Below are 26,564 nucleotides of genomic sequence, written 5' to 3'. Positions count from 1 at the left end.
ACCGAAATCGTGTTCGATTTAATTAAAAAAAAATCCAAAATTTGAAATTTTGACAATAATTGTAGAAGTTTATCTTTACTTAGTAAGTAAAAGCTTTTCATTTCCTCTAAAGCAATTTCCATTAATTAAACAGATGATCGTTCTATGATCCCTGTTTAAATGGAAGCGCATTACCGAAGCAGCAGATTCCGATGCGATACGGCCGCAGTATTCAATACAATATCTATTATGAATGGCTGCTCGCGGACGTTGATTAGGCTCGGGCCTATTCCAATTTTCAAACCAGTGCGATCGACCTCCCTGATTGATTGTTATTGCTGGCCGCTGACTGGCACATGGGATAGCCGGAACAAACTTTGCTGAGAAAACCTTGCTTAGACATGTTACATTACTTACATTACATGCTAGTGCAACTTCGAACACATTTTTCCCAATACCTGAGTTATAGTGCAATTTCTCCGTTTTACGATAGGTAATGAAGGCTTTATCTTATTTTGGTGCTTAAAATGTATACTCCGTTTTTATTAAGCGACTAGAAAATAGTATTATTAAAAATAGGTTTTTAATTTATACGAACCAGCTTCAACTGTTAATGGTTAAAACGTTATTACGAAGCTTCGTTATTTTAATGCATTTCCTCCGATGTTTTATGAGCCCGGGGCGATGTTTTCAGAATCGACAGCAGTTTTAAATTTTAAAATTGCTGGAGCTGCATTTAAATGGCCTTCAATGAAGTTGAAACGCGAAATATTATAAACATCTATATTTTTGACTGGTTTTTCTAAAAATGTATTTTTGCAGCCATTAAATTCAAAATTTTGGGCTTAGTTTGACACTTTTAATATTTGTTAATTAAGCTTTGGTAAAACTATGGATTTCGTTGAGTCAATGTGTCTATATAAGCAGCGGTAGAGGAAAGTAACCAAATAATATAAATAATATCCAAAACCAAATGTTATCGTAACTTTAGTTTCTTGCCCACTCTGTATAACTATCGGTTAAAACGACCGTGTGGCCGTTGGCTGCTGTAACTGAAGGTGTATTTCACAGCGCGTGTATAGTAGAGAGCGCTATCTGATGATTGGTTTTTGGCAATTAACAGTATTGCTCACGTCGCAATCGAGTTCATTCAGCGTGTGAAATATGTATGGAGCCTCGATTCCCTCTTTGTTGCATCTGTGATCGATATGTCATCACGTTTAAACCTTTTATCGTAATTACTAGTCCGCAACGAACTATTCCAGAGAGGAATAAACGTTGAGAGTCGATTGAGTTGAGCCTCTTTGCTAAAAACTGATTTCATCTATATCCAATTCTTAATGCACAGATTAGCGTTTTATGTTGTTATACTTTGGTTATTAATAAAACACTAAATGCTAATGTGCCCGGAGTATCCAACCAATTTTAAAGCTCTCTAAAACATGATTATTTATCAATAACGAAATGCTTATTAGTAATAAAATAATCAAGTTGCTATTTGATGGTGAACTTCTATTAGCATGGTATTGATGGTTTGTATACGAACTAAAACCCGTTTAGTATATAATAATAATGTCAAAGGAAATATTGTATTGTTTATCTTTATAACAGCTAAAAGCGAAACGAACGAATTAGGAAGGAAATACTAACCACAACACAGTACTTAATTGGTCGCAAATGTCAGAAAGCTTTTAAAAATAGCTGCAACAGACCGCCGACTATTTCGCAAAATCCATTAACAGTTGTAGCTGCAATTAAGTGCAAGCATTGACAATGAAATTGATGACTAGAAAACAATTTAATATGCTACTAATTGTAACATACTAGCCCGTGGCAATTTTTAATAGAACTAGATAGTTTTGCACTTTTTATAGACTCTACGCATACGGTATTACTCGCATTTAGCGGCATTAAATTATAAAACATGTACAGAAGCAATAATTATTTTCATTAAAGTAACGTCAACCTCGCAGCGAGCTGTCGTCCCATTATTAACATTTAAATTTATATTACAATTTCACAGGAGAAATGCCTGCGATAAAATATTTACACCACCTTTATGTTGTTTGTGACGTGTAAAATGTCTTGTATGTAAAAGCAGTAATAACGACTCTATAATTAATGCGTTAAAGTTGATTTTCGTTGCAGTATCTGTGTCAATAGAATTAAACCCTTTGTCTCAAGGCGTTAGGTCACCGCCGTCGTATCGCCTGACATTTCTACAAAGGTTACCTCCATTCAGATAGTTTTCTTTTCCCTGTCTATTGCAATGTCTCACTGGCATACTAAGGGTAGTTTTATTGTAAGCGATTGACCTTTGCGCGGATAAGGGGTGCGAATTTTGAATGTGATTAGTTATCAAACAATTCTTAATAAATATATTTTATTATTGGGAGATATTTACCTTAAAATGAGGACTACAGACGATAATACGCCGTCGTGTACATATGAAAATTTCGGTGCCATTTTAAGAGAAGGCTAACGCAAAATTGTAGTTTTTATATTGAAATTTTCCACGTTTTAATCATAAGCAAATACCTTGAAAAAAATCATTCGGAAACTAGACTAAATTTGCGTGGGCTTTTCTAAGAAAACCCTTAAAAAGTTAAGATTGGCTCGACAGGTAAAAAAAAACGAAAACATCTAATTTTCATTGATTTTAAATTGTATATCGTTACCCCGCATACCATAGCAGTATAATTTTAGTATAAAATAGCTAATGACATAGGTGAGGGATTTGATCTGCAAACATAATTTTCAGAGACATTGACGTTATAACTCGTGCGATTGCCAAATCTTCCGTCGCAATTTTCGTGCGGCGCTCCATATCTTTTATCATTTTCTAATGTCCTGGCTTTACGCACCCTCTTAAATATAGTAAACTCATATCCATGTTTTTTACCTGTGTGTGATTTCTATAATTCATCTGTCGTTCCATTAACCTTTTCTTAAGAACGGAACCTATAGAGACCTACTTAAAATAATTGTGTATCTAAAAATAATAATAACTTAGAAAAGATATAAGGGAGGAATGAATGTTATTTGCATGTCATTAACAACACAGTAGGAACTGTTACGAATTAAACCTTTACATGTGTCAGGTACTCACAAGGTATAAACAAATGAAGCTTTCAACGAAGCGAAACAAAATTGTCGTAATAAATGGCGTAATTATGGAGATTACAAAGACGTCAAAGCGAGCGATAAAACTATCAATGAACCAATAAATCGAAGAAAACGTCGTAACACGCAAGCCTCGAGCTTGGGAAAGCATAGACACAAACAGATAACATAAACAAGAACCGACTCAAGTTATAACGTGTGAATATACTTATAAAAATAGTATCAATTATACTCCTACATTGTACTGTGCAGACAATAAAGGAGGAGGCGATGAGCCGGTGGCACGGAACGAAAATTGGCAGCATAAGGCACTAGGCGTTATACGAGAATATAATAGTTTTAATGTTGGATATAAATAACGTGGGGATGAAGACAATGGTGTTGTAACAAGATCTCCTGTTAATTGTGGCGAATGCGGAGCGCGGTCATCGAGATTTATGACGGCTTTGAAGTTTCTCCCTGTTTGTTTCTTTTCAGGACCTGCAGTTTGTTGTTCACGAGTAGGTTATCTTAACATGCCATAACATGGTTGGAACTATTATATTTACCGATATTTCTTTTTATGGTTTTAGCTTGCACACACTTCTACGTCATGAATGTTTATATTTATAGTTTATAGACTTACCTCTCATTTTCTGTTCGTCGAGAAGTTGTCGTTCTAGATTGTCTTTCACTTCTCGCTCCCGAAGAACATCCATTTTCAATTCAGCTGCAACAATAAAAATATGGTTATTTAGTATAGTCATGCTTCCATAACATGCGTACCTACATCATAAATTTACGCTAAAATTGTCTGGAAAACTTCACTTTTTACAACAGAAACAAGATCTGCCTCTGTCATAAATAAATTATATTTTCTGTATTAAAGTATTTTCATCTATGTTGTACTTCAGCTTACGAATGTAAATTCCTAAGCTTTTGTATGCAAAAAAGTAAAATAGGATAATCGACATTTTTTAACCAAAAAAAATCGCTGAGCTCCTAGAATGAAATCGACCTGCATTTTATCCTAGGAGCTCGGTGATTGTTTTCAAGTATCACGTGATGACAATAGGAAGTGCATTGTTTACCTATTTTAGAGCGTTACTATATTGAAAATTCGGCTTCTACTTTTATTTCATTCCATAACCGAATATGACAATATTTTTGGTCTCGTTGTTCACATTATAAAACTCACTCACTGTTGTAGCCCACATAACGTTCGCTCTCATAATTAGATGATACGCGTCTATATTAGTCTATAAACTAAAATAAATTCTAAATTATATTTAAGAGGAATTCCTAGTTGCGATTTTTCCATACAAACGCTCTCGACTGATTCCTCCCTGGATTTTTAACCTAGAGCAGTGATTTTTTCAAATAAGATCAATATCATCAATATCTGTGCCGCTATGTTTTGCTTTTTTGGATTATTTTATTTTGAAGAAAGATACAGCGCCTCGAAAATCGCAAAAACGGCTCAATTGAATTGGCTGTAAAAAAAGGCACAGTATACAAATATGACAAAAAATATCCAAAAAATCAAAACATAGCGGCATAGATTATTTCTTCCTCTTGCAATTTCCAAAATTTCATAATGATTAATTGCGTTTTGGAGGAGGAAACAGTCGAGAGCGAAACCTCGATTTTTGAGTTTTTTGCGAGTGAATTTCGATCCGAGCTGCAGTTGTCCTTATCGCACGAATTGGAGGCGGAGACAGTTTCTAAATATACCTACACAGAAGGAATAGTGATGGGCATAACATCCTTATTAGGTATTGCAGAACCGGTACTGTTTTAAAGAACCGGGATTTCTCGGTACTTTCGGAACTGGTCTAATTATTTCATTATTTTAAATAAAACGACAGCATTTTGCGATTTGACACCTTTCGTATTATAATTTAATAATCACATTTTCTTTTATTACGTAGTAGGCAGTTTTTTTTTTGAAATATAGTATTTTACATTGCTCACACTTGTGCGTCACAAGTAAAAGATAACTACTTTGATGTTTGCCACTAGATTTATATATAAGTATCGCGGCTAGCCGATATCAAAATAAGGGCCATTTTGAAATGCGGCGGTTCAACGATTAAGGTATGTTGGGTAAATACCGGATGCGGGTGAAGAACGTAGGACATTCATTTCCCCCTAATTTGGTTTTATTTTTTAATGTTGGCAACATTGTGTAAGACGCCATTTCATTGCGCCTCGACTGTCAGTGTCCCCGCGTCGCTCAGGGAGTCGGGCTTGTGCTATGCGCAATCACAGAGAGCAAGGTGAATTTCGCGAATTCTTCCTTTCTATCCGATCTTCGCTCTGTAATTTATTTTGCGTGTTCTGATGAAACTGTGTTTGTTTTTGTAATTGTGTTAACAGACCTAGCCCTGCTGTAGACCGATATCCGATCTTGACCCTTCCAGGTAAAGATCGGACCAGAAACAATCAGATCTTTACCTATTTAAAAAACAGCAGTGATTATCAAACTTTAAGTTTTCTTCAATTTACCTACTTTAATTATCACATTTATTGTTTTCTTTATCACACTTTCATACCATTATTTTTATCCAGTACCACTATCAGCGCGACGGTTACTGACAATGTAATTTTTTTAATTTCCGCAACTCAAAGGTTACCTTTTAGCGATAAGACCGCATGTTGTTTACCTGTGCTTATGTGTATGTTTTCTTTTGTATTGTTTTCTTTTATTGAGGTGTGCAATAAAGAGTATTTATATTGTATAGGGATGATGATACATGTTGAAATTTATAACAAAATCGAGTAAAATAGATAGCAAATGAGCAATTTTTCGCAATAAAGTACCTACACATACGGATGCATATGTAGATGTGCACGCATACATACATTGCTAGTTTCGGATACAAAATAGAGATAGGGCTTCGAAATTAGTTTCCTTAAAATGCTTCAAGAGGGCTCTCTTTTCCTATATATTTACTTTACTCTTTACATACGATCCTTACATTTAACCAAAAAAAAAAAAGATTGTATATCAACTATATATATATATATATATATACATAATTGCAAATTTAAACCAACAAAATCGCAATTTTAATTATTTTCCCTACTTCAAGATGGGCTCTCAGTGACCTTGACCTTTTTAAAGAACTACTTAGTATTTTTAATTTCTAAGTTTGATTCTTATTTTTTTGGCGACCTTCATTAAAAATGACTGGGCACGATTATTTTTTATTTTGATTTTTGTCCCTTCTACTTAAGTACTTAATATCTTCCAGTACATTCCATTCAATAAACAATACATTTACACTTTCCCTAAACCTGTACAGTTCACGAAATCTTAAATTGTCAAAACTACGCAACGTATCTATTATTTTAGTGGTTTTTTTTATTACTTCGGGTAAACCTTACAATAAGAGGTTTCTTAGCACATTGTATACTTATCAAATTCCCTTATGACATAGGTATCAAAGTTTGAGAGCCACAATTTTACCAATTTTTGTATCCGGGTTAAGATCGGATACAAAAGGGTAGACACCGGACCTATTTCTTTGTGATACCTTATTCTCTTTCCATTAGAAGCAGCTTTTTTCACCATCCAATGTTCTCCCTTGATGGCAAAACACTCGTTACCCTAAAAAAAGTATGTCTCATCTTTACACAGGTACAAAACTAAAACCGTTCTATATTGAAGATTACCAAAATTCAGGCCGAATCTACGGTTATTATTTAACGATTCGCTACGTACTTCAAGAATCTGTCACGTATTGAGATCTCGAAAAAACATTTTTTCACGAGTTCTCTCAATTGGTCCCAAAATTGTCCGGCATTATCCCAACATACTTTACCCAGATTGTCATTGCGATACGTTCTTCAATAAGGCGGCCCAAGTTTAGCCCCATCTTACTACAAGTTAAATAGATTGTAGTTTAACCATAGGTATATTTATACGTACTTACAAAATTTCACAACACACCATGATCACTCCCAACTTACTGATACGGATAGGTACAGTCAAGTGTATACATGTACACATCTTACTCAAAAATATGTCCCATAGCATCTTATTCCAGTGTAATAAGAGCGTAGTACCATATTTATGAGACGATTCTTTCGATACATATTTTTGCACTTGACTGTACGACGACAACCGAAGCTGAGACATCATTCTTTTTTGCAGTTTTTTCCTATATGGTAATTAATATCAATCAACCAATCAATCATTTATTATTTCGTCATCATAGGTGTAAAATACATTTAGTACAGGTGATAGGGTGTTTGGTATTAGGGTGTAATAGATACAGTATAATATAAAAATGAAAAACAATATTACGTGGTAACAACAAAAACAACTTGCGTCGGGCAGTGCAGAATAAATTCCGTCTGGCTCGCGGGCGATGTCGACGGAACGGCGCGCAATGAGCGAGCGCACGAGTCTCGCGTCTGTGTGCGCGCACTCACACTTAGATAGCTCCGGCTCCCGCCCACCGTAGCGCGACAGAAACATAGCTTCAAAAATTCGAGATTTGAAAAGTTGCTCAGCTAGGAATTGCTCTTAAGCAAAAGATGTATTTATACGTTTTTTGCCTAAACGATAAATAATAAATATCTACCTAATTCAATACCTAAAATTGAAATCAGATACAATTTGTTTCTGGACGTTCACAGTTAAGACTTAATAACCGATGATTTCAACAACGAAATGGTTAGCGTTAACATTTCAAGTTAAATGAACGGCTCATTGTGTAGGTACAAACGGCATTGTATATATAAATTTATCTGTGAGTAAACCGGTAACAGAGCCTTGAGCAAGGGCCGATTAGGAATATAAACACGGATTAACTCATTTGGAATCCCGGTACTATTGTTAAGGAGTCCAATGGATTTGCATAACATTCAATTAAATCTAACCTGACGGAAATGATTGGGGTGGAACTTCCAATTTGGGGTTCAAGATTTTGTCCTTGATTTGTTTCCGGAATAACTACAAATGTTGCTTCTAGTTAGTTTTTTAAAATCTAAGTGTCTGTAAATGTAATTTTATACAAAACATTTGTTATTATTTAAATAGAGGTCCAAAAATTATGTTAATTACGTTTTAAACGTACTGAATTGTTATAAAACCTAAATAAAAGGAGATATTAAAATGTATAAATAAAATATTGTTCATCGATATTGGTTTTATCGCTATGAATACTAAAACATGCCTCTCTTCTCCATCAATCTTTTCCATTTATTTAAACAGGACGATCAAGCAACATGACTTTTTATTGAAGCTCACCTAAAATAAATGCAAACTCAATAGTAGCTAATGAAACTGTACCTAAACAGCAAACATATTACCGAGAATCGAAGGCACCCTCGCTGCCCTAAGCGCTCTAACTTTCAATCAAGCCCTAATCTTCTCCATCGATTCGAGGTACTTAATTCCGGCCATACGTAAAGACAAATACGGCAAATTTGAATAGAAAGAGGTCATACTCATTCACAGTTTAATTTGGTCCCTTATTCAATTAGGTAGGTATAGCGTCTATCTAATGGAGATCGTAGGGGGTTCAGTCTGATTAACTTGTGTTGTTAGCACCTTAGGAAATTGTTCAAAGATTTCAGTTTAAGCGAAGTATTACATACTTAAATTGAGATTATTCAGAATATAGACGTCAGAAAAATGAAATATAATTTTAGAAAAAATACTCTATAATATTTGTTTTCATTTTACATTTATCAAAACTATTAAGTATTATGAATGAAAGATATGAAAAAGTTTTTCTATTCATCCGAACCTACTATTTCAATACTGGCAACTGCCTATATCTGATACGCCTCAATTGAATAGTGATTCTTAAGGCTAACAACATTACTAGCCCCGCAACTATCTTGTTCGATACAACGAGAATTCTATTGGTCACTATATTATACTTGTATCGTTTTCGTTGACTTATTTTTAAATATGAACACTATTCAAAGCGCAGCTAAGTTGCTTTTTAAATTATAGCATATAACGAGATACGAGATTCAAAATTTAGCGAGTTGAATTATTTCGTTCCATATCGAACTGCCATTTTAATTACTGCAGCAATATGAGCAAACAATACTATGTTCTTGATGTTAAAGCACTTTTGCGTTTAATTCGTTGTATATTAAAAGCCTCCTTTGTGGTGTAGTTATTATGATTTACATTTATCATTTGTTGTAGTCTATTATATCTATTGTGTTGTTCCAATGTTTGCATGTTAACTCAAGCAAACCACATGACAAAATTTACGAAGTTTTAAATGTAGGTAATATGTTTCTACTGAGAACTTCCGTTATTGATGTTAAAAGTGGGGGTAGATACTTCTTTCTGATGTACAACGTATACTTAACTCTTATATTTAAGTAGCATATTTTGAATCATATATTTAATCTACACGTGTTAAAGATACATAATGTATGTATATCGATGGATATTCATCGCTATGAATTATTTTATATTACGAATCGCTATTCGTAATATAAAATAATTTTAAAGTCAATAGAAACCATAATTAATGATACAAATCTACAAGTATGATATAATGTACAAAGAGGAAGCAGGATAGCTGGTCCATATCGACATACAGAAATCTGAGATAAAACACAGACAAGAGTCCTGCGCCGCTATAACAAGCAGAATAAAGGTATGAGTATCGCACGAGCTATCGCTACCGCAGATCTTGTAAATTGAAACGTTGTATCTCCTTACATTGTTTATTTCTCAATTATATCGAAAGCTTACTCAAAATGTATTCTGTTTTAGATTTGGGATAAGATGTAGAATGTTATATCATTTTAAGTATGTGCCTTGTAGCAGTTGTAGCAAAAAAATACATACCTAATAATATTGATTGAAGGCTTTATAGAAATTGTTTTGTCTGTACATCAAAAAGATTAGTAGTGATTTCGTTCCACCGCCCGGGCGTGAGAATTCACGATCAATATTTTATTAAACTATGTTTTATAATAAAAAGTTAATCTATAAGAGCGGCGCGAGATTAATTCCGAATCAATCCCGGTGTATGGTGTAATTTAGAAGGCTTTTAGTTAAGAGTGGTTTCGCACATGCGACGTAAATTACCCGAGCGAGGGATGGCCATTAAGGGTCCGTAGGTATGCGCCGTATCTGGCCATCTCGAGATTTGCGAGCAAGGCGCCTTAGGTGCTCCTGGTGGTCCCTGTTGTTGCGTACTCGGCCGCGCGCGCAGCTCACAATAACCCTCATGACATGCTTACACTACCCAATAAAACATGCAGATCCTAGACCAATTTCTGCGCCTTGGTTTTTAATTCAGACTGTGAATTTTACCTTCAGGACGTCAAAATATGAAAAGAGCACTAGTCAAATTATGTAAATGCTCTTTCATGATGATTATGAAGTACTTAATGAAAGTATTCTTATGTAAGCAAATCCGTATTATACAATTAAGTATGCCTTGAGATAATATCTGCTTGGGCTTTTCCAGGTCCGCATGGAGTTAAATACGTTACGAAAGTCTCTTGTATAAATAAAATACAGAAAAACAAAAAAAATATTTTCGAAGAATGAAACCCTTTACTTTGTACTTATGTAATACTTAAACTAATGATATTGATGCAACAATCATAATGACAGATTTGATTTACAAATAAATAATTGTAGTTAGGTACTCTTCGACCTTCAAACCAAACGTTTTTTTCAGTAACAATACATATATAACGCCCACCAAATAGGTAGCTTATTTTGCAATCTAAAACCTATAGTTATTATCATTTATATTTAACGTATATCTTATATTCCCATCAATCCCATCCGTATCAACACTTACCATACCTACATTTAAACAGCCCGCTTTTAATTTCCATTCAATCCCCGATCCTTATGTTTTAAACATTTAATGGCACTAAATTATAATCGATAAGACGTTGAACGAATTACGTCAAAATTAGTGGCTAATAAATCATCCAAATTCAGACACAAAGCAGACAGAAAACAAAATCGATCCAATGAAAACGTTTATCGACAAAAACAAGAGAAAAGCAAAACACCAAAGCGGAACACTCGATTATTATTAAATCGATCTTTATATCGGATCAATCAAATTTAAAACCTGATCGAGTTGCGTCCGACGAAAAAATTATTACTTTATAAATAAAATAACAATAAAAACGATGCGCTCCGTTCAAGGGAATATATAATTATGGACAATTATTATGATACCGAAACTCAATGGTCGATAGATGATTGAAAGGATCAAGAAGACCCATAAACAAAAGGATCGATTTAGGTTATGCAATTTAATTATGTTCAGTAAGTAATTAGCTGATATTGTAATCGATTTTTAATCCCTGAGCGGCCGTGCCGACTCTAGTTATTCGAGGAAACATCTTCAGCTTTATTTAAAGTCAGCAGTCAAATGCGATTTGGAGTCCCCCAGGGCTCGGCGCGAAATTCTATTTCCCTTCAATTTCGTGCACTCTGCAAAAACAACAATAATATTTAAATTTCGTACATGATGCCCTTGGAGATTTGTCGAAACAGATTAAACTCGTTTTTCTTGTAGTCAATTTAAAGGTATTTTGATTCTATATTCTTGTTAAAATTCTTGCAATACCAAAAAAAACCCTAGAACAAATGTTTGAAAGGCAGCTTCTGTCAACTATTGTTTGTAAAAAAAGTGATCCAATATGTGTCTTAATACTCTAAATAGTTAAAATAATAATAATTAGGATATTAGGAAAGACGTCAAAACATTTAAAAAAAAATTGCGTATTGTGTAGCAATTTAATATTAATGGAATATTAGTCATAGGACGCGAATTAAGACATATTTTCACGCCCCCCCGACTGGTGAAGACTAAGTTAAGCTTGCAGTTAAAATAACAATTAAAGTCTGCTTTAAATTTACGACTTCAAACTGGAGAAATAATTTAAACGGGCGTTAAGGTGAAAGCAACCAAAGTCGTACTTTGAAAAGGGAAACAAAAGCCAGCATTCTCCTTCGAATTGTGTTAGGTCGTTTTTCGCTCGAATCAACACTGGAGTCGTTGCCAGTCTTAAGGTGTAATATTAATAGTAATAACGAAGGAATTATGACTCCCGAATCATGCTCATTTTAGCACTTACAGAAGATAAGCGTAAAATGAATTCAATTGGGAATTAAATAGAATTCAATTTTTATCACGAAACTAATCTAACATTTGTTCGTCTTATATTCATGTTACTCTTAAAAGGTAAATCTAAAGTAACGATAACGGCTTCCGTGGCGCGGAAACCAAATTTTCTTCCCTATGCCATTTTTAAATTTACAAACCGACTGCAATTTTATTTTATTGTTATTAGAATTTTCGAATTATGTCACAGGCTTTGTCACAGTGGAGGATTATTCCCGCAGTCTCCACGCTAATAATCATAAGAATTGCTTCCCTTTATTATGTGTGAAATTTTGAACATAAAACCTCTCACACAGTCGTGCACTCGGCTCTTACCCCACGGAATACAGACGCTTTCGGAATACCGGTGGCTTACGCTCTTAATAAAAACACCACGTCTAGTACCACTTTATTTGACGCGGAGATTTTGTCATACATGTGTAACACATAATTTTATGAATATATTATAAGGTATTTGCATTTCGTATTTTACCCGAAACACCACATAGGTACTAAGGCATATTTGCAGAAGATCGTAAAAGGAGGCAGTGTAACAATGTTCAGTTGTTTACAGCTATATATAGGGAGGCCAGAATTACAAATAATGAAGATGTCGTTGGAAAATGGATTAAAAAGTATAGTAGCGTATCGAACGTGCAACGTCGGAATAACTCGTGCTGTTATCGGAGCACGCGCACCCAATCTGCGATCGGAACACACCGGATAAGATTATCCAGTAGCCCCGTATTATTTTAATGAGACTACACGACTTCTCGAGATTCGATACGATACGAAAAAGCTTAGGTAACGAAGCGAATAAAAAAGCCACGGGTCAAAAGAGATATCACACGGCCGTAGCGAGTTGACGGCCCCGGCCATGCGAATCCTCCGGCAAGAGGGGATTTTTAAATTAGCCACCGAACACGATTAACTTCTGTACATCTACATACCAGCTGACGGCAGATCGGCTGATACCATTATGTCTCTGGTAAGGCACCGATTAAAAAATATACACATTTATAAGCGGACAGCATCTGGTGGTATTTAAATAAGATATAAACGCGAAAGTCCGCGAGTTTCTTCGGCTACATTTTTTCCTGGGTGGAGGCTCCCCTCGCTGGATATATTGGTATTAAAAATGTAAAGGAGATTTATGCGAATGGCTCTAAGCTTTCATTAGTTGTTTCTTATGCAGCGTTTCGCGGTCGCCGCTCCCTGACCAGTAATTTTTCATTTTCGTGCAAACTTCCCGATGGTTGCGCGCTTCTAAAATTTAACTGCATATAACGAATATTAATACTCGAGGAGTCTTGAGGCAGGTGCACGCTATAACGTATTTCATTTCGGTACTGCCTGCATTGTGCGAGTGGATATTGTTAGAAGTTATGGGGATTATTAATTTTTGATAACGGTATCTAGTGTTTTTGACTCTGAAACGATTATTTTTAACTTCTGTCAGATCAGCAGTCTCATGGTCATGGTGGGTACTACTAGGTTGCACGATATTCTGTCTTCTTTTTTTAATTACAGGTCTATAATGTCTTATAGTTTACATCGGAACCTATACATCTTCAGTAAAGACTGGGTTTGAGAATGGAAATATCCCGTGTGGAGCAAAAGTTAGATTTCTGGACCAACAACCGCACGCTTTTGACAGCTGACAGATCAAACCCACAACAGTTTCAGAACATAAAATTAATAGCAGAATTGTGCTCATGATCACTTGCCCGGTAAGCAACTGTGTCAAACATGTTCCGCCTTGTAATTCCGTATGTAAATTACAACTAAAACAAGGGTTCCGTTACCGCTGCTGAGACAATCCCACGTCCACAATAAATTGAACTACATCCGGCTAGGCGCGTTTAGGACAAAAAGCTCTTTTAATAATGGTCGCCTAAAGCCCTTAGTCCTTGGTTTATACCAGTTTAAATTATTAAGAACAGTCGGATGATATACGCGCACGTACACGCAACTTGTATAAGGGTATAACGTGTTCTATTAGTTGCTTAATTCTGAGTATGAGTTTTTATTTGCTGTCATTCTCCTTTTTATGTACCTATTAGATTTTTCAGTAAAATCAGTACTATAATGTATGTATTTAATGTTACAAAAACACTCTTTAGGCAGGGTAAATAGCAGTTTATACACGAAACGATACCAGATGGAGATTTTAGATGATTATTCGTACGTTATTATATATGCATTGAATCGGAAATAATAATATAGTATATAAACAACGTTAACTATAGAACAGTAGCATTATTTACTACAAAGCATGTTCAATCAAACCTCTATCAAATGATTTAAAAGTGACAACAGATTCACGTCCTTAGCCCCTAATAAAGAGGTACATGCAATCCGACGTGCGTCACATTAAATTATTTCAGCTAAGTAATTCCAAGCGGTTAATTATTGTGCACAAGCGGGGAGAGAGTTGAGAATGTAATTATTATTAAACTTTACGATTGTCTCACTTTACCCCTTTACTTTACTTATACACAACACGAAACACCCTGACATAGTATCTCTAACAATCTGATCTGAATCTTAGTCCTTTTGTATCAAAGCTCAAATTGGACCGGAAATATATGTGCGGTTGTACAGTTGGTCCGGAGTACCCAGCTACATTAGATCTGAGATCCTGAGGGAGTTTCTTAGCTTGTTGCGGTACTGGATTCATATTTGAGCTACTGTTGGGAATTTATAACTACCTGTAGATATTTTCGTGCATATTTTACAGAGTTATCGATATTGTACATGTATTTTATGACAAAGGGAATTTTCTACCTCAAAAATGTTAATCCAAAGTAAAAAATACATAGTAGTAATTTTAACGTGAGTTTTTGAGATGTCCGGTGAAAAACGGACCCAATAGTAGCATCTTAGTAGACTGTGAAGATGTCAATCAATGGTATATGTACAGTTGACGTCAAATATTGTTTACACTTTTGCACCTTACTCCGTTGTAATAAGGCAAAAAAGTAAACAACAACGACGTCGATATATGAATAAAATTTGCTACAAATCCACTAAACAAATGTTATCCGTTTTTAAGGAATTTAGGATACATAGACTTTTTTTTTTCAAATAGTTATATGGTTTCCCCCGTGGCAACCAACCATATGGAACTCCAAATAAGGAACCGTACAAAATTAAGAAATTGAGTCTCTTTAAAATAACCACGTATTTGTACTATTTGTTTAAATGCGACATGCAATCGAACTTACTTATTGGTAACACATAATTAGTTGCAAAAGTGTACAAATAGCCATAAAAAGCTTGGACTTAAATACTTGGACTAGATTTAGGCCCTAAACAAAGCTATGTTGTACTATAAAACCACTATGCAAGTGAGTACTGGCAAATGGGTAGAGTTACCTATCAACCGCGTGAGTTATGTGTCAGGCCTGTAATTAGGTACTTGTTTCAAAATCGGAGGATTCATACAAAAGGAAAGCGACAACGACAATAAGGAGGTTTTCCGCCCCAGTCAATTCTTATTCAAAGCCAAACCAAAACGGATTACATAGCGCCGTTTCCACATGGGCGACTTCAGGGTTCAGACTTCCCGTGTCAAAACAAAAGGACGTATGTCCCCTTACGTGTTAACATGTATACACCCTTACAAAATAACCCCTTACAATAGTTACAAGCCCCGGGCGGAATAAGTATTTAACCCTCTGCTGCTCGAGAAAATAGATTAACAATTTAACATACTCAATGTGCGGAAACAATAATTCCAAATTCAAATTATTGTTTTTGTAAAGTTTGCTAGTTTTAATGGGATATGCAAATATACATTTTAAGCAAGTTTTGGTAATATTAGCTCTATGCTATATGCACAAGTATCCACGTTACCTAAAGATATACGAACATGAAAACGTACCTAAAAATGTCGGTATCTTTAAGGTAAGGTAAACAGAGGTGAGGCCACGGTGAGGCCGACATATTACCTATAAATTTGAAATCAATTTTCAATACAGATGAGCCTAAATAATCTTGTGACCATATAGAAAAGTCGCTAGACTAGAACCATTAATGAATTGCCCTAAGCAAAAGAAATAGGTATAATTGAAAATTTGGCATATCCGCCTCGGCCTATTTCGCCTTAAAATAAGGAAATATATTCATTTCTGTTGACTTAATAAATGAGCATGTCAAAGTAATTTTTATATTGTTGAGATGAAATTTAATATTTCCACTGTTAATATTTGAGCACATGAACGCCGCTGGCGGTAAAGCAACACGCTCCAAAGTTTTCCCCTAAGAAAATAAACGTAATCATTTAATTTCACCTACCGGATATAATAAACAAAAATGGTTGGTTGGCATTAAGATTTGGTTAATAATACTATATTAAGAATTGTTGTTTATTGAGAATTAGTTATTAACTAAAGAAAATTGCATAAAGTAGCATAATATTGAACATCACGGTAATTATTAGTATTAGAACAAATTAAATTATTAACTTATGATGTAAATAGGTAAAGATATACACTCAAAGACAATCCCAAACCAAGAAACGATTTTAAACAGGTACATATTAAAAATATCACCTTTATATGAACATATATATAGAAACATAATGAAGACCTGTGGCCCTTGGTTCCTACATTAGATAGGTTTGCATTATTTCTAACAAAGAACAACCATTAATCGAAAACAATTAAAACATCTCCAATAAAAATTTATACGCGTCATGCCTCACTCATAGTAATTTGCTAAACCACGGCCAAGATAAACTCGGCCAATAGGTATTAGCGTGTGTGTGGTCGAGTCTCGTGCGCGCGCGCATCGTAACCGGAGCGACACGCGCAGTAATCCAATATGGCCGATGTCGCGTATCGGTACATTGCGGGAATGCCATTTTAAGGGCTGTGCACATTTCGACCGCGAGGTGATGGTCGAACGAAAGTTGACATCATGTTGGGGTTCAATCAACGCTCATTCTTTAACCATTTGACGATCAAAAATGTATTAAAAACAAATTCAGATAACAAATACGCTGCCGAAGCATGCGTGTTTCGATACATTGTTTACTTTGTTGCACCTTACTTAGCCGGCAATGTAGGTAAGGTACTAGGTAGTTACCATTAATGTCTGTAGAGCTCTTTAATGCACGCTCCCGTTCTGTTTACTGTGCCAGCAGTCAATTCAAGTATGACTATTAGACTACATTTGAAAACTAATCTTTTAATTTTTTTATCACTGATCATAAGCGTTAATCTTTCACATAATTAATAATCAAACGAACTTACCTGTGAAGTTTGATTACAATTATACGAGTATCCAAATCCCAATTTTGGATAGGAAGAATTAGCTGGATCAGTTAAAATAACTTGCCATGCTATACATGTAAGTGTGCACATGACTTAATGTTCAGCTGTCACCTTATGGTTTACTTAGTCCAGCGAGCACATTGTGTAGGAATAGGAAACCTTATAGAAGTCTATAACTAATCGCGCAAAAGTACGGTTATGACTGTTATGTTTATGAGTTTTATATGTACATATGTGGTTATTAATACTAAATAGACACCTAGATGTATCTTAATGCTGAATGATCTTGAAAGTGGTTTCAGTTCTATATTATGTCATTAGGCACTGGAAATTAAAAAACCAAAAATATCCTGTTTCAAATTTTTGAAAATTTCGTGGATTGTCCAGCAAATGAGCCGTGTAATGTAATATTTTTCAGTGATATCAAAGCCAAAAATTTGCATTAGACTCTGCTTACACTAACTTTGCGCAATTATGGCCGTAAGAATGGGACATACTTATAATCTTACACTTTCACTTAGTCTGAAAACTAAGCGCGGTCCGATTCTAGTCTTCTATAATCTATCCATAGCTTACCTCGTGAAACAAAAATCATAGATCTCATAATTCAAGTTAAAAGTTGAAGTAAACAAACTGAGATCGAACTCAACGATTTTTGCAGCACCTCTTCACAATGGTGCGAAAGCTGGCGCGGCGGGGCAACAATGCGTCGTTGGCTATCGACTCCGGCGCATCTCGCGGTGGCTCGTTAGCCGCTGGGGGCGGTTGTTTGTACTGCGATGCTAGTGCAAAACGACCTAAGTGCACTTATCTTTTAAAACATTTCAGCTATTCTAAATTAGCACATCGGTATACTGCGATGGGAGCTAGCAAGTTTGAGTTATGGCCCGCTTCGTGATGGACCGCTTTACTGACAAATCCTATCAGTAAATAGGAGGTTGAATTGTGACTGACATGTTTGTACAATTTTGTAAGGGTGCACTTCTATGTTACGTTTAAATTTTTTCGAATACCACGTGTGGCAAAAAAAGATATATATTAACGCAGGTTGCTCATCAATTTCCAAGGTCCCTGTAGGCAGTTCCGGGCGTGCGAAAAGAAGCAGTAAGCCACCTAGGTTATTAAGTCGTCAGTATCTTCAGAGCCATAGATGAATTATGGTAGTACCTACATCTACATCACCTTATTTGCACAAATATTCGTGTTTTTTACAGAAGAACAAAAGCGATGCAGAGAACTGCACCCAAGGGCAATGAAAACGGTTCACAATCTATGGAAATTTGAACACAAATATATATGCACCATTACATTTTTTTTCCAAACGTTATCGGCTAGAAAATCGTACGCAAATACATAACCGCCGGTAATTCAGCACGATAACGACGCGACGTCGTCAGCATTGTAAAAGCTTTCATATCAATTGAATCCATTAGTTGAGTACACAAGACCCGTCTGTCTATTTGCTCATCAGTTTTTATCATTGGCCAGTTCGTGTTTGTTCCATCGGTCACTTCGGTTATTGATGGGCTGTTTCCCTTAGGCAACTTGTGTTTGCGATTTTCCGTCACCAGTGACGGGCGAAACTAGGGCTTACACATTCATTGATTAGGGTTTTCCGTGTTTGTAAATGGTAAACATGAGTTTAGATTGCCGGTCAATCTGTTGGCTATGTTTGTTTAAGTGTTTCTATTAATGTAGTGGAGTGAGAGTAGGTAGCCAGGATAGTGCTGATTGAAACTTTATTAGCAGTCCAAAATATAAGGAATAGTGTTTTGTTTCGATGGTTATTTCATATGTCCAGATTTGATTGGAATTATTAACATAATAAGATCAAGTTAAAATCCGTTAATATACGTCAGGGTTGTGAACAAATTAAATCCCTAATTTATCGAGGGACTGATCCCATAAAGCAGACCTCTATCTGCCCGTGTGTGCCATTTGTCCGTTGAACAGCACTTAGCTTAACAAAAACTGATAGTTGTAAAACAAAAGAGCGAAACAAGTCCTGGGCAACAAGAGCGGCCATTCGCTCAGAAATAAACTAAGCGGTAAGAATTAACAGGGATAAAGGCTTAAAAGAGTAGCCGAAGTAGATTTATGTCGCGACGATCGCATCAGACCGATTTCGCTTGTTCGGAATGTTTTATTTTTTCGATTGACCGCAGAATGCGTTAATGTAATGTATTGACCGCTAAAGGTTAAGTTAAAGAAATGCAGCAACAGACACGAACGAGTTAATGTAAGTTATAATTTAAGTTTATAATAAAAAATAGTCGAATTTAAATGACTGGTAACATTTTTTTATAATTTACTATGAATGACATGACGGGTGATACAGGAGGGTAGGCAAGCCAATGATGGTGATTCTTGCTGTAGGTATTTGAATTTCCCGTACGTGAAAGTTATCTATGATTTATAAAAATATCCAATTCCTCAGCTACTACAATAAATACTACGTGAATGTAGTACTATAGTGTCTGTGTTTATCAAGAGATAGTGAACGACGAAAACGGCACTTGAAAAGCCCGCAATATGACACCTATTTCCCATTCATTGCTTTGCTATTTACACGAACGAATCGACAGCATTTTATCATAGCACAGGCCTTTCAAACAACCCTTCCTGTGGTTATCTGATAAGGCAGTGAATGTGCACTCATTCTGTCTGTTCGTCACCCGTACTGCAGTAGTGTAAAAATTGTCAGCGAATGTGCCTAGATAGTGATCTGCCATTTGTATGGGACCGAGGGGTGTCGTTATTACCTACGCTATGTTTACACGTTTCTATAGAAGGAATGTATTCTAAGTATACACAAATGCAATATGTTTTGGTTCAAACAAAAAGTATCAAAATAAGACAGGTTATAAAATATAGTTCACCAATGAGAGTTACTAACTTAGATACCTACCATACATATTATAACGTCTAATCAAAGGGACCAACGAAATCGCGAGGTTCGCGTCCAGAAACACCTATCAATTCCCGGAGTGGTGCGCTCCGCCGAGTGATTGCTGTAATTTCTTTAAAAAATTCAACGGTAAAGATCGCCAGACACATTGATTCGAAAAATGTTTCATCAACAATATTTTTATTATCGTAATAACAAAATTACCGGTTGGCATTGTACGCGATTTCGACTCTTACTCTTATCGGTTTAGGGAGCTATTCCTTTAGCGGTTACTTATGTATCAGGGGGGAGAAATGGAACCTTTTGTTGGCCTATAGCATTATTATTTCTCATTTTGTTTTGTTTATTAATACAATTGGCCCGCGGCGCAATATTGATATTCAAGTTTGATGATGACTCGCCCCGCGAATTTTCTCCCCGACCTCACTGTATTTTATGGCTAACAATTGTGTTTTCGTTTCTTTTGTTTAGAATTCGACGAATTGAATAATGTTTTAAATCGGATCGTAATTTCCTTTTTTACCGGAATTTTAATATGCCTTGATACATATGAAGTGTACCTATATCAAATTTTAATACATATTCTAATAAGTTTCAAATGTATACATTAATAACTTTTGGGGATACATAATTTATATTAGGTATTATGTTATTTTAGTAAGTATTCAATTAAATTGATAGCCACGCGTATGTTCTTAACACCAAAGACGTTATAGAGGCGATGAAATACACCTTTTCTCAATAACTATTGCCATTGCAATGTTTTGAGTAATAAAGGGTCGTATTGCAGACAAGCAGCGCCATCTATCAAAATTTAGCTCAGATCTCGACTGAATGGAACATCGATTCCAACAAACAAACATCGAACATCGCGTATTAAAATAAATTAGATAATGCTTTCCAATAATTTCGTTCTACAGTTATTGCAGCTTTCGAAGCATAACGCACAGAGAGTTTCTCATGGAAAACACGGAATGACGTGAATAAATAACTTGCAGAAATATCAATTAAATAATTATGCTGTCCGAATGGAATCGTGTGTAATGATAGTGGGCCGCGCTATAACTCAGACGCATCTGTTCTACGGCTATTTGCAAAAGGCACGACATGAGCCCGCATGAAGAACGGCACAGACCCGTCCTGTCGCCTCCTGTCGAGGGTTACTTTAATGTTAGGTTTATGACTACGTAACCATTCTGAATTTCACTATATTATTCATCAGGTCGTTATTCGTTCATAATAACACATGTTGCCCGAGCGACTTCGTCTGTGAGTAAAAAGGATAATGGCGAAGAACGTAATTACTCGTTAAAACTCGCGATTGTTTTACACTGTGTAGGACACAGTGCATGCTATGCATAAGGACGCAGTCCTAGCTCAGAGTGACCCACGCGTCTATACTTATAAATAATGGCAACAAAACCGCTGTTTACTGACTATTTTCTAATTTTAATAATTTATCGTAATAACGCAATAAATAGTCTAGTCATAATGCGATGCAAATGATTCGAGTGTCGTTACGCGAGACGGCGAGCAGACCTACAGGAGTGGAAAACTAGTAAGTTATAAAAGTACGTGCTTTCCGATATTAAGAGGGTCTAATCAGCGTTGCTTACGTTATGTTACGCGGAATCGCCTCGCGCTGTATCTCGACTAATATCGATTACAGCATTTACATCGATAAACCTTCCTGCAGCAGTGTCCCCATCTTCTAATAATTTCATATGTAAATTTAGAAACCGTAACATTTTCTTAGAAAACATAAGCGTTAGCATGATCATAATGTGAACTTAGTTGAAAATCCATTAATAATAAAAACACTGTCTGTCTAGGTTACGTTGGATGCTTCCTCGATAAAATAGTAATCGATATAAATTCTGCTTTTATAACGGTCATAAGCGTTTATACAACACACATTAAGAGCTTTCAAAGAAGCATAATTAAAACATACCTGCCTATTTAGGTATCTATAAGCTACGTTGCTTAGTTGAAGGTTAGAATTAAGAAGGTATTTACTTAATTTACAGTACATATGGTGCTACTTTACCGCACTAGTGCGAAAATTAGCATATTACGTTACTGTGTCGAACATTTAAAGAGCCATATGTACTGTAAAACGTTGTACGATACATGTGCGAATAGGTAATTCGCAACTTGTGTCGATTTAAAACACTCCCTTAGGTCGTGTTTAATTTATCGCCACTCGTTTTGTATTTCCTATTTTTCGCACTTGTATCGTAATGTACTATTACAGCACCTACTCTGAAGATTTAAGAGCTGAAACACTTTTTGGTTTTTGTCGTCTTACCTTAGAATCTGATTTGCATCTGAAATATCATGTTTTTTTTCTAACCATTACCAATACCTAATGTACTATCTACGACCAGCTTATCTTCTCTGTCGAAGTTCCTAGGCAAGCTGTATATTATTAGATTTATTATTCGTAGACCAAAAAAGGTTGATTTCGATAAATAGTTCAGTAGTGAACTCACCCTTTTCATAACTGATCTGGCGCTCCTGCTGGCGCGCGTTGTCTGCCGCCACCTTGAGCAGCCCCTGGATGTTCCGGAGCAGAGTCTCGGTGGAGGAGACCAGCGTGTCGGCCGTGGGGTCGACGGGCACGGGCGGCGTCGCCTGCGTCGCGTAGCTAACGGGCGCGGGCGACCCGGCCGTCGGCAGGTCACGTTCGTTGTCGCTCAGATCTGCTCCTAGACAAGGTTGTCTATAAATTAGCGGGTGTCACACGCAATCATAGACTACGAGTAACAGGGGATTCTCGCAATGCCACGCAGGAATAAGGAATCAGAATATCGATCCCAGGTATTATTTATCAACCCAAACCGATGGAAAATAAAAATAAATCTTAAAAAATTTAGCATCTTGTTATTATTGAGTACCTACACTAGACAAGTATCACTTTTTAGAAGCGTGTTACTCGTATTATACAGGGGTCTTAGAAATCACGATTAAACTAGATTTTAAGTATGCGATATAGGTACATAATTTGTCTCATAAAATAGAACAAAGTTTGTTAACTCTGTTGTGAATGAAGTAGCCTAGATTATAAATTCAACTTTATTTATTAGTTGCCCGTGCTTGGTTTTATAATAAATCATAAAAGCTTACTACTCTAAATGGTATCGGTAAAAATAAGCGAGCAATACCGACTTACAAGCTCATCGCGTGCTCGTATCAATCGGCGCAGGTATTATTGCAATATTATTATTATTACACAAGGATTCTTATAGCAGCAATGAACAATTTTATTATATTATGAATAGGCGAATCCTGTGTTGTGTGTCAAGCTTTGTTAGACAAACGAGTCAAATTTCGCATAACAAGGTTACTTCCTCACTTTGCTATAGATATACCTATACACACAAATATATTGTGGTTAATGTGAATATACCAAAATAAACTAGATTATAATAAAATGATGGTTCATTTACACAATTTTTCCACCACAAAAATATCAAATAAAACTATACTCCTCAATATGAAGACCTCACGCATAAAAAGCGTTTTTAATTTTGCTCTCCCACGCCACGAATATGAATAATCTATCGATACATTTAATTTAACTGACAACATAGTGAATGCTCATCAAATAATGAAGACAACATCGTTTCGTCATTGTCGATGCTCACGATAGCACTCTCCGCTTGTCACAACACCATCTCCCTAATAAGGCCAATTAACAGAATCCTATCAGAACTCATCATACGAAACTAAACTCTATTGTTATGCTTCTAAGTTAGACATTCGATAGTGACTAGATAAGAAATGAATTACTTCAGGGTTATAAATGAAATCAACGTAAAAAGTGAGATTAGTGATTGAAAGAAAGAGGTAATATTAGACGGGCAAAGACGAAAGTTGAATGACACGATTTGGAAAGAGCACTTTAATGAGTTCAGGACAAGCGTGCTGCGTGATCACGGATCGATGTAATTTATTTAAACAAACACGCATATGATTTATTTTGAAATATCGAATCGCCTGCGAAATAGCGTGCCTCGACGAAATAATTTATTTGAGGTGTTTAATCAGTGTCGACATCAAACCCATTGTTTTCTCAATTTTCTCGAGGCTCATCCCGTAAGCCGTGGCCGAGTGAGCATTTTCCTATAATCGTAGACAGCTATCCGTTCCCACGGTCTCCGAACATTTTGTACATAACTACAATAGACAATCCTTATTGTTTCACTTGATTTAGCTATTGTGAGCGCAGACTAGTTATATTTGTGGATGGGTGTTGTGATTAGCGATGCCGTCGCTGACTCGTGTTCATGTTCTATTATTTCCCTCACTTCCACGTTAATGAACACAGAAACATAAAAACTCTTCTCACAGTTATTTCTTTTCATTATCGTTTTAATAATACACAAACACTATTTTAAATGCTATCTTTCAATCTAGTTTAAAAATGTTTATGGATGTAATGAGCGGTTATCGCCTTTTGTTCAAGTGGCTTCATTTATCATTACAGTAATAGATTTAACAATTTCTAATAAGAAAACTGACTAAAACAAGAGATACTGTCTGATTTTTTAAAATGCTGTCATATCCATCATTGTCCCGCAATCATTTTAATATTCTAACAGCAAAATGTTGTAGGCATTAGCTTTATTACGAGTAGTTAAAATAAATTACTTAGATGTATTATCTCGTGTGGCGACGCGCGTAAGATGTTCAGTAAATTAATAGACTTTTTGATTGACCCGGCATCACTAACATGCCCCATAATAGCCTTGTAAATCTGATAATGCTTGGCAGAAATAAGCGTAAGTAAAATTCACAATGGAAAATGAGTCCTTTAAATCCCTATTCATACACCAAGGAGGGCAACGTAAAGGATAATCGTAATCAGATTTTATTATATCCACCCATTACAAGCAAACGTGCAGTGTCTTAGGGATCATGTCATGAGATAACGTATGGGAAAGGCGCATCAATTCCTTAATCGTCCAATACGCGCAAATGCCAAATTATTAAGATTACCTACGGTATAAACTCCGCACTTGCCTTCCGCAGACTGTATTAAGTTTCATAAATCGAGAATTCAGTAATAAAATAATTAACATGACCTCAAATTGCTACGTACCTACAATGTTATAGTAGTAGCAATTTTACACTTATTATAAGTAGGTATTTCCAGTTTCTAAAATAAAAGGAAGGTGGTTTTATGGCTGATAATTTTCGAACTATGAATGCTGAAGGTTCCAGAGCTATTACTGGGTAATTTTGCCGAGCATTACATGTCGAGTATATTGGACGGGTGATACCGCGTTGTGTTAATGCTACGCCGACACTTTCTTGCCTCCTCGCCAGCGATGTGAGGGAGAATTGCTGAAACGTTATTAAAATACACCTATTCGTAATCTTCGATTCATTCTCTATCGAGCGAACTGCATGTATAGTGTAGGTACCTAATAATTAATCATGGTTAGCAATGTCACTAATTTGAAACATAAACTTGTTCTATGATAGTTAATACGGTTAGCACTCAAAGGTAGACTGCGAAACAAGCGAGGTAGTCTAATCTGAATAGGTGAATGACAACTGACCCTCGTCCTCCTCCTTCATGTTGTGGTCGTCCTGGTCAGACATGTTTGCGTCGCTCTCGTCCGAGTGCGAGCGCGGCGAGGCAGGCGCCGCCGCGGACGGCAGCCGCGGCGGCTGCGGCGTGCGGCGCGACGCGGCGGAGCTGCGCCCACTGGCGGAGCCCTCGCCCCGCTCGTTGCGATCACTCCGGTCCGAGCGGTCGCGGTCGCCCGACCCTGACTTCGACAGGTTGAGCACAGGACTGTGACCTGGCGATGAACCTATGGAAAGGGTTATATAAATATCAAGCTAAATATCTAGGTACTTTTAAGTACTTCGATATTTAGCTTAGGTTTCAGGCCGAAACTTTCAGCGTATTCGCAAAATTTTATACCTATCGCAAAAATGCTGGTGAGAGAAAGATTCATCATCAACAACTCTTAGTTGCACTTGTACAGTTTAAACTCTATCTACTCACCATTATGTGACCCTTCACGAGCTTTATCGATTGCCATAACTCGTTCCATGTCGCCTCTTTCGTCACGCAATCTGAAACAACCGACAAAAACATCAAAATCTATTTACGTTAAAATAAAGCAATTCATAAGGAATCACATGTCAATATCT

At 36.1% G+C, this 26,564-nt stretch overlaps 1 protein-coding gene across 8 annotated transcripts in view; it reads right to left on the bottom strand.

Moving 5' to 3' along the window:
* Positions 1–26,564, bottom strand: part of LOC133534734 (dachshund homolog 1) — a 181,446-nt gene that overhangs the window by 36,782 nt on the left and 118,100 nt on the right. For 6 of the 8 annotated variants that reach the window (XM_061873978.1, XM_061873981.1, XM_061873983.1 and 3 more), the window contains 4 exons: positions 26,416–26,486; positions 25,961–26,218; positions 22,886–23,101; positions 3,728–3,811 (listed from right to left, as the gene is read on the bottom strand). In XM_061873978.1, the coding sequence (XP_061729962.1) occupies positions 3,728–3,811; positions 22,886–23,101; positions 25,961–26,218; positions 26,416–26,486 (629 nt within the window). The remainder of the gene's footprint in view (positions 1–3,727; positions 3,812–22,885; positions 23,102–25,960; positions 26,219–26,415; positions 26,487–26,564) is intronic. The other 2 variants (XM_061873980.1, XM_061873986.1) reach the window with 1 other exon arrangement.

This window comes from Cydia pomonella, chromosome 2 (assembly GCF_033807575.1).
Source record: "Cydia pomonella isolate Wapato2018A chromosome 2, ilCydPomo1, whole genome shotgun sequence".
Classification (NCBI taxonomy): domain Eukaryota; kingdom Metazoa; phylum Arthropoda; class Insecta; order Lepidoptera; family Tortricidae; genus Cydia; species Cydia pomonella.
Note: the sequence above shows the minus strand (reverse complement) of the source record. Positions and strands in the feature narration are given on the sequence as shown.